This window comes from Aplysia californica, unplaced genomic scaffold (assembly GCF_000002075.1).
Source record: "Aplysia californica isolate F4 #8 unplaced genomic scaffold, AplCal3.0 scaffold01390, whole genome shotgun sequence".
In the NCBI taxonomy this organism is placed as follows: Eukaryota; Metazoa; Mollusca; class Gastropoda; order Aplysiida; family Aplysiidae; genus Aplysia; species Aplysia californica.
This window is the reverse complement of record NW_004798660.1, coordinates 76,939-86,785: the sequence shown is the minus strand read 5'-3', so window position 1 is coordinate 86,785 and position 9,847 is coordinate 76,939. Positions and strand designations below refer to the sequence as shown.

The following is a 9,847-nucleotide window of genomic DNA, read 5'->3' as shown; positions in this document are numbered from 1 at the left end:
GGGCTTGTTCGATACCTCAGAGACAGACGCCTAAACGTCTCATTTTGTTTCGGGAAATACTTTTTACAAAAACGAGAAACTACGAGAGTTCGCGTCAGCGAAACGAAACCTGTTTTGCTCATCCTGAGACATCCTGTGTGCTGGAGCATTACTGACACCGGGTTAGACCTATATTTCTGAACCAGCTGTTTCACGATGGGTGCTTTAGACTTTCTTGACGATGTTCGGCGCATGAATAAGAGACAGGTATTTTTTTTATCTGTGTACCATGTAGAATCTAGCACTTGCCTTTTAATACTTTCCCCAGTTCCCATCTTGACAGTACGTTGACAGTCTTTTATGCCCGAGACTAGACTAGACTAGACAACAACCGCACGACAACGACGCGACGTCTCAACTGCCAACATACTTTTAGAAGACCTACAATGACAATGATTATTTAATCTAATTATTAGGCTATTGTTTGCAGGCATATATTAACATTTTATTGGTCAGTGTCTCATTCACTCACAAAAAGACTCAGTCATGAGGAAAAGACCATAATTGGATTGGGTTGGGGTTTTTTTTCTTTTGGGGGGAAGGGCCGGAAGGTGGAATGGATGGGGGGAGGTTTTTGCAGAGATACTGACAGGTTAGTGTTATGAATATGAGGGGGTGAAAAATACAGAACCCGCTTAGCGACCTTTTGGAAAAAAATGAAGATTTATTACTTATGAATGCGCATTGTTAGATTGTTACCAGTTATAGCCTCTACAAGTAAAGAGCGCTGGAACGTTTCGTACACTGTCACTGTGGTAGGCCTACAACAATGTATCATGGTGAACGCAAAACGGATGATATTAGTCAAAAGGCTCGCCCTCTCACCTGGAATGATCGGCCTGAGCCAATGCATTAAGCGGTGAACGCACAACGGGTGAGAATAGCCAGCCGTGTGAGAGGTAAAGATACTATACTATAAAACTGTTTATCCGTTATCCTCACCCCAGGTGAGAATAGAGTAGAGGTAGCCTTACTTTAAAGTATGTCACATGTGTTGGGTTTTGGCCGAGGACGAGCCTTTTGGCTATTCTCGCCAGGTGTGCATTCACCGTAATACATTACAATGTCAGTGTAAACTGACATTCCAGCACTTTTGTGTTGAAAGCGCTCAGTTTTGTCTGTGGGCAGTGAGAGAGAGAGGGGGGGTAGCCTAGCGAGAACTTCTGGGCAACACAATTACAACCGTCGTAGTTCGCCTCGATTCGAAAAGTGAAATAACCGTAGCATGTTTGTAGATGATCGAATTAGTTTACACGTAAAAGCTATTATCTAATGTTATAACATCATTTTTTTTCATTGTTTTTGTCAATTTTTGATCATCCACACCAATAGACAGTATTCTCAAATTAGGAAACAGAACGTGTGATCTGTTCATAGAGGGACTCTAAGTATTCTAACACAACAAAATACAATACTTACTTACAAGTGTTTTTCAGCTTTATTATCAGGTGCTGAATTTTGGAATGATTGTGTCATCTGCTCTGATGATCTGGAAAGGCTTGATGGTGGTTACAGGCAGTGAGAGCCCCATTGTGGTGGTCCTCAGGTAAGATTGTGAATTTAATTTGTCTATTTTTAAGATAGGCCCAGGCTTTTTATCAAGTTTTCCTGGAATACTATGTTCTGAATTATAACCACTACTTAACTCTTTTTATCCAGGCTACGAGTATACTCGTAACGAGGACCTGTCCAGGCTACGAGTATTCTCGGAACAGCGATACGGTCACGTCAAAGAAGCTAGTTCTACTTGTAATTACCAAAATACGCAAATACGACGATGCTAGCTTTGTCTGAATATTTAAATTTTCCAATGAACAGTAGTTTCTTTGTTTTTGATGGGTGTAGAAGCTTGAAAGATGTCTCGAAAACGCACATTCACGACCGACGAAGTTCTTTATGAAGTGGCGCTGGGTTGTGAGGGGGAATGATACTAATTTGATGAAAGTGACTCTGAAATAAGAGCTGTAAATTCCGTTGTGGGTAATAAGAAACAGGACTTACACTCATCTAATAGCGATTCAGATCATGGTGAAGGGGTCAGCTGGAATTCGCGTGCCTATAGTGTACATCTATGGTAGGGCTAGATCTAGATCTATAAAATCCAATGGGACGTCGTGGGCGCGGCAATCAGGGTCAAGTTCGAAGGTGGAATACACCTCAAAATCTACATTGTGCTATTGGTGTATTTCCTAACCACATACATTTTACAAAAACTACATTCAATTTCTAACTTTTAAATTTCCTTAAAACCTTAGAGTAAACGTAAGAAATACAACACTATGACCTATACGCACTGACTTCCGACTCATACGGCGCGGCGGCCCCAGGACTGGTACCGAGTCCGTGGCGGTACGGCTAGGATAAAAAGAGTTAAGACATTTTTTTTTTAAATTCACTTTTTGAGCCTTTGAGGTCATAATAAGTCTTTTTTTTTTCTCATCTAGATGAGATTGTTAGTTCATAACCTGTAGACAAAGAATGGGAAGCTGTGCACGGTTGATTTAGTCAAACATAGACAGCATGAGTGTATAATATATTTTTTAATCTCGTTGTTAGTCATCAAGAGCAAACCGAATCAACTGAAAAGGTTGTATGTCAAATTACGTTTGGTTTAAAGAGTTGTGTTGCCTTTTAATGCATGTATATGTTCAACCTGTGTGATTTCAGTGGTAGCATGGAGCCAGCCTTCCATAGAGGAGACCTCCTGTTGCTGACCAACTACAAGGAGGAGCCCATCAGGGTTGGGGAGATCGTTGTCTTCAAAATTGAGGGCAGAGACATCCCTATTGTGCACAGGGTGCTGAAGGTTCATGAGAAGTAAGAAACTAAACTGTCCCTCCTTGTATCTATACACATCTTTGAATAAAGTTTGAAGTAACAAAATTCCTGCGTTCAAGAAATATGCCCATTGATGTGGCACTACAATAAATATATTTCTAATTTACTACATGAATATACTCCACTTACGATCCGTCAAAAAAAAAAACCCGATAAAAACTGTGCCTTGTGAAGCAAAAAAAAATCGGAGATATTGTTTTTCAACAGCTGCTCGCTCAGTGTGGAATTATGTCTGACTGCTTGTAAGAGAGGCGCATACTTTGACCGCACTTAAATCTGGTCTTAAAAAAACATTTATTTGTGCCACGACACAATGGAATCAGGCATGTTGAGTTATTGGGATTATCCGAAAGCGTATTCATTTGCCTTGCTTTTGATGAAAAAATACCCGTTGTACTTAAAATGAAAGTCAGTCCAGATATTTGTGATTGAAGAAGGTTGGGTGACATGGTTTCAGCTCTAAGATTATTGAGAAAATGGCCGCCAAAATTTGGTAACTTTAATAGCTTGAGAGTCCTAGAAAACTGAAAGTGAGATTCACATTGAAATGTACTTTCATAGGACATGAAAGGTGTTGAGCCAAAAATTAAAAAATTCGATAAGAATTGTTAAACTGGCGCAAAAATGCGTTTCTTTAATTTCATTATTTTGACAAGCACCTGATTTCACCACAAGCAATGCCTCACATTTAAATCTTATTTTACTAATAACCTTTTATTTCTCGTGTTTTTACAGCGCTCGCAACTGCATAAGGTCATATATGAGCGCGCGGGACACACCTAATATTTTCAGTTGGTAGGAAATTTTGAATTTTGCCCAGGTGGCGGCCGAAGTCTACTCTTATCGATTTTAGACTACCAAGGGATCTTTAACGTGCGCAGCCTGCACACAGGCCCTCCGAGATTTTTCGCTCTTGTCCGAGAAGGCTAGGTGTAGATCTTTCCTACCAGAAGATCAGGCGTGTGGCAGAAAGACAATTTTAGTTTGGTAATTTGACCCATGCAGAACTGCAACCGAATATATTATTACAAGGAGCTGTAACACATGTTCTTTTCCGTTTTGCTTGCAGGGTAGACGGAAAAATTAAGTTCTTGACAAAGGGAGACAACAACTCTGTGGACGACCGGGGTCTCTATGCTAAAGGCCAGCTGTGGTTGGAAAAGAAGGATGTGGTTGGTCGAGCGAAGGCGTAAGTTTTCTCACAACTCTGTCTTCAGAGATTTTGTTTTTGCTGTTATTAAAGTCTTCCAATACTGATCCTTGACATATGGTCGCTTTTAAGCACAGGGGGCTATCCCGAAAAATGCTGTTTTGAGAAAATCGAAGGTAAAAGTTTTTTCCCTTTGTTCAGTTTCATTTTTTAAAAAGGAGAGTTTTCTCTATAACCAAACAAATATACACACCACTGAGAACAAAACTTCTCCTATAGGTAAGGCAATGCCCACTTTTGGTGTAGGTCAAGATTTCTGGAAACCCCCGAAATCTGGGTTAGCCTGCTTGTTCTTTAAATAAAGCGACCTTTTGTGGCCAGTCAAAATGAAGGCGGAGAGTTTGGTCATACTACTGTTTGATGTCAAGTTGAGCAGAAAGTCTTGAAAGGATGAGAAAATTCGCTTTGCTATTTTCTTATTATTCCTTTCATTTCTGGCTCTCCTTTTTGTTTGTTGTTGTCTTTGTATTTTTTATTTGCTTGTTGTTGTTTTGTGTTTTTTGTGGGGGTGGGAGGGGAGAGGGTGTCAGACAGATAGACAGGCTGTTAAAGAACCTGCAGGTGAGGAACACCCTGCCAGGAGATAAAAGGGAAGGCCGTGCGGAACCTGGAGAGGTCACAGAGAATGATGTACAGAAAAGTGGGAAGACACGGACTGATATCAGGAGGTTAGCCCAGGATAGAGAAAGGTGGACATTTTTTGTTTGTCGTGCAGGGTGAAAAAGTCAGAGATGTTGATGGTTGCTTCGTTCTTTCCTTGCTTGGACTTTCTGTAGAGTGTTGCTGAAACCTAGCTGCAAGTGACAATAGCATCAACAACCTGACCTGAACAATCTCTCGTGTCCCTGTCTAGTAAGGGATGGTCGATATAGAACAGGATCGACCATAGTAACCTGAAATATAATACAAGACACAGAACAACAAACGCGCCATGTTCATTAGCCACCGCACGCCCAGTGCAGTTTCCTTTACTGAAGAGCTCTCCTCAAGCATTACAGTAGAGCAGTTTCCCTTGTAGGGCACACAACATCACTAAAGATGATTATCTTGTGTTGGCTAAGTCTTTAGCTTTCCTCACTCACTTCCTTGCCTAAGCTAACCTGGTTCCTTCTCTTAGTCATCCTAGTTTGCTTTGTCTTGTGAGTTCACAGACCTCAGTTTAATTGGCCCTAGCATCTTACTACGTACCTAATAATTCTACTAATTATCTCCATACCTGAATTCGAGGCAATGAACGTGCTGAGAAGCTATCCAGCCAGGCTGACATTGGCAGCACCATGCAATAAAGTACCGCGAGTCTTTCTGCTTTTTTCCACCACTCACGTAATGCCATTGGAGTCATAACCACGATCAGGGAGTCCTTTATAAATCACTCCTGTTTTGTCGCATTATTGCCAAAAGCGGACCCACCCCCTACCCACCAAGGAAGGTCACTAAGTCACTCAGATATCGAGGAAATGAGCTGGTTGTGTCCCTCCCACCTTTGCACCATCACGTAAACGTATGGTTAAGATCCCTCCCGAGCACTGTGTATTTAGGAGGAGACTTCTGTATAATTTAGTTAAATGCGTACAGATTTTTCACTTGGTGTTCTTTATGAAACTTGCTAACCAGAAACAACTAGCTTACTGTGAAATAGATTATGCCAATTTGTGTATGATGATGGTACAAAATGTGCCCCAACGTGGCCTAAAGTCTGCTACAGATTAGACGTAAGTGTCAGCTACATCTTTATAAAGTTACTTTTAAAAAATCTCTCTCACTGTTGAATAATTTCTATTTTCAGGTATTTACCGTATGCTGGAATAGTGACAATATTGATGAATGATTACCCGAAGTTCAAAGTAAGTAAACTAGATATAGCATCTTGTATGTGTGAGTGTTTGTAGTTTTTTTTAGGGGGGAGGGGGATGCAATGGGGTAAACTGGATCTGGTTCTTTTCAGATTCAAGAGTTTATACAATGCCATAAGAAAGGGTGTGGGTGGGTGGCGGATGCTCTGGTGGGGTTTGCTCCTTTTTTTCCAATCAAACATCTATCGTCCTGATCTCTCCTCATTCTTTTTAATGTTTGTTACTCTCTTGTAATGCCTCTAATCGTCGGCACTTATATGACCTCATTGTGCTGCAAATGCCGTAAAACTCTTACAAAAACTAAAACTAAGAAAGGGTGAATGTAAACAATCTTATTTTTGAAACTGGGGCAAGAGTTCAATATCAAGCTTAGGTCACGCACACCACTTTGCTTTGTTGTAGTAAGACTAGGACTGTGGGTGGCTGACGGGTGCTCTGTTGTGGTTTGCTTGTTCTTTCCTATGAAACCTCTATCATCCTTATCTCCCCATCTTCTTTTTTATGTTTGTTACTCTCTTGTAACACCTCTGATCTTCTGGCGCTCATATGACCTTATGCAGTTGCGAGCGCCGTAAAACCTCTACTAAAAACAGACTAGGACTGGTGAAGTTGAGCTGTGTCACATGTGGTTAGTGTTCCTTTCCTGAGTGCACGTGTTGCTCTTTTCAGTGGGAGGATGCTGTTCTTCTCTTTTTGTTTCTATCGCGGGTTTTTTGTTGTTTTTTTTAAATAATATTTTGTATTGCTGTGTTTGATTGTTCTCCGGAGTCCATTGTTCAATCATATACAGTTGTATATTTACTTAAATCAAAGTCTGCGGGACTGCAGGATTTTCTTCGGTTCAGCCGTTTTGGGGGGGTGTGGGCGGCCTGGGTCACAGAGGTTACTCCTAAAGAAGGAGAAAAATACCTTGGATTTTCTTCTTTTTTTTCTGTTCACTGCTGGTTTCATCAGATTAAGCAGATATTCAGTTTAAGTGGACTCCACTGCTTTTCTAATTGTCTGATTTTTGTTTTTGAATTTCTTTTTTCAGTATGCCATCTTAGCCTTCCTGGGAATCTTTGTGCTGACTCATCGAGAGTGACCCCTCCTTGAACCTAGAGATTTACGTTTGTCTGTGGATTGTGTTGTCTTCATGGTGACTTTGGCCTTGACCTACTACATCTGGAATGGATTGGAGAGAAAGAAGACATGGGCGCATTGTTGCGTTGTTTCTGTATTCAATAAGTGCAATGGGCATTGTTTGGGTGGGTTTTTCTTGTCTGTTGTTTGTACCCGAACTGACTGCCGATACCGGCAAAGGTAGGCCTAGACATTCAAGAAACGGCAAACCCGCGGCCTTATCATTTTTTTTTTGGTCTTTCTTTTTTAGTGGGGTGAATTACTATGTTCTTCAACATCTTTGAATGCCGGCGACGAGGGTTAAATTGGGGTTTCAACCTTTGGCAGTCTGTGGGTTAAGGAAGGGAATTTGTACGTATTTAGTGCCAGGTATTTGCGGTGGATTTTGGTGTTGAATATTTCGTCAAGGGTTTTTTTTAGACAATGAGAAGATCTTGATTCTGGAATTGGCGTGCCCACCAAGCTTTGAAGGTGCCAGTGACAAAGTTTAGTAATGCTTATTTTACAAGAAAACAAATGGCCTTTTGTTTTAGTAGCTCTAGCTGTACTGAATTTGAGGGTGTGTTTCTTCCTTTATTATTCCTTTTTTTTTTTTTATCTGTTAATTAGGGCAGGCCTCTTCAGTGCTGATCACATAAGTATATTATATTTATATATGTGGAGAGGTGGAATTTTTAATTTTTTAAAAAATTAACAGTGTATCTAGTTTGTTCTGTGTCTAGTGTGTGGCCCAACACAGCTGTGTGAGGAACTGACGCTCTGTGTCTAGTGTGTGAGGAACTGACGCTCTGTGTCTAGTGTGTGGCCCAACACAGCTGTGTGAGGAACTGACGCTCTGTGTCTAGTGTGTGGCCCAACACAGCTGTGTGAGGAACTGACGCTCTGTGTCTAGTGTGTGGCCCAACACAGCTGTGTGAGGAACTGACGTTCTGTGTCTAGTGTGTGGCCCAACACAGCTGTGTGAGGAACTGACGTTCTGTGTCTAGTGTGTAGCCCAACACAGCTGTGTGAGGAACTGACGTTCTGTGTCTAGTGTGTAGCCCAACACAGCTGTATGAGGAACTGACGTTCTGTGTCTAGTGTGTAGCCCAACACAGCTGTGTGAGGAACTGACGTTCTGTGTCTAGTGTGTGGCCCAACACAGCTGTGTGAGGAACTGACGTTCTGCCCGTTTGGCAAGCATTAGGGACTAAAGGTCAAAGGTAGCTTTTGCCGTAGTAAGGATGGTTTTCTTTCTTTTTGTTGTAGGTTTTTAATTTTAAAGAAAATAACCTACGCAGTATTTGACGTTGACTGATGTTCGTGTTCACTTTTTCTCTGTTTTCAAGGAGAGGTGGTGATGGACATATTTTCTATTTGCGACTGGTAAAAGCTCTTTAAATTCTTTTTTGTTGTTGTTGTTTTTAGGTGGGGGGATGGGGTTGTTTGGTGGTGGAAGGCTTCAGTGTTCATATTGTGAGGAAATACTGATGACAAAATCGTGTTGACTGAATGTATATTTGTTGTACCTGTTGTTATTTGTGTGATTTATTTGATCATATTTTAAGTCCTTTCTTGTGTTCTTGTGTGTGTGGATATGAGTATAATACCATTACCAACTTCATTTGTTTTTGTTTGTGCTGTGAATTCATTTTAGCATCCAGTGACAGTCAAATCTGTCTCTGGAATGAGACTGATTAAAATGTAAACTTTTCATTCATTTTATGCACTTCTTTTCTTTCTTTTTTTTTTGTTGTTTGTTTTTTTAATATGTGTTTTTTAAGGAATAATGAATGGTAAAGTTTTCAAGCACAGATGGATGCTGCTGTCCAGTACTTTATGTTAAGTACGTTTTCCAGCGACGCTTAGTCAGAGGAGTGAGTGAAAGAGTGGTGTTTGCTTTCCAGCATTACACAGATTGTCCAGCACACCTAAAAACATTTTTTTTTTTTTTTAAATGAGGTGGTTAGTGTTTGAGTATGAACTGAATGTTACCCTGTGTGTATTTTTGAGAGTAGAGTGAGTTGTCCATGGGTGTGTGAAGTCATTTACTGTAGGGGTAGGGGCTGGCTATAGGGCAGAAGCACTGTAATATTCAACTTTCTATGTTTAGAGTTAAGTCTTTTAAAAGAGTCTGCTTAGCTCTGAATAAGTCAGTTTTCTGCTATTGGCATTCTGTGGAAAGGCTGTTCACATAAGAAAAAGTGGAATAGCAACCATTTTGTTAGACATGGTGAGGATGTTATATGTGTGTGATAATGTTGTTGAGAGACCTGGATACTTGATATGCCTCATGCACAAAGTTTGGATTCATTCCACTTTATCAGACTTTTGTCTTTTCAAGAGGTGAACAATTTATGAGGAGAAGTTAATTGCTGAGAGTGAGAGTGAAAATGGCATCCTTGGATAATGTCTCGTCATCTTTTTTATTTCAGCATACATCTACATTACTGTTGTACCTACCAGACCTCTGGTATAACAATCATGTAGCCTCCATACATTGTATCTGTATGATGGTATGTTGCACAGGGGACCTACTGTGGCCATGACAGAAATTCAAAGTCTGAATGTGTCTCACCTTGTGGTACTGAGTAAAACTGGTGTTGGATTTTCTTTGGGACGAAGAATGATTATAAAATTATTTAAGTTTTGAGTATATTCTTTTGTGAAAATTGAATGTTTGTATCATGTGCATGGTCTGTTTGTTTATATGACAAGAAAGCTGTTGTGCATTTCTATCACTGTCCGTTACATATATAATATACGTGTATGGAAAAGATAGAGTGCACAGCAGAAGCAAAACTAG

The 9,847-nt window shown here is 40.4% G+C and overlaps 1 protein-coding gene across 1 annotated transcript; it reads left to right on the top strand.

Moving 5' to 3' along the window:
• The first annotated feature begins 102 nt into the window (after window positions 1-102).
• Window positions 103-7,110, top strand: LOC101861018 (signal peptidase complex catalytic subunit SEC11A). The gene is made up of 6 exons (XM_005112745.3): window positions 103-246; window positions 1,476-1,585; window positions 2,707-2,856; window positions 3,947-4,066; window positions 5,874-5,931; window positions 6,974-7,110. The coding sequence occupies exons 1-6, from the start codon at window positions 196-198 to the stop codon at window positions 7,022-7,024; spliced, it is 540 nt and encodes a 179-aa protein (XP_005112802.1). The 5' UTR covers window positions 103-195; the 3' UTR covers window positions 7,025-7,110.
• The last annotated feature ends 2,737 nt before the right edge of the window (window positions 7,111-9,847 follow it).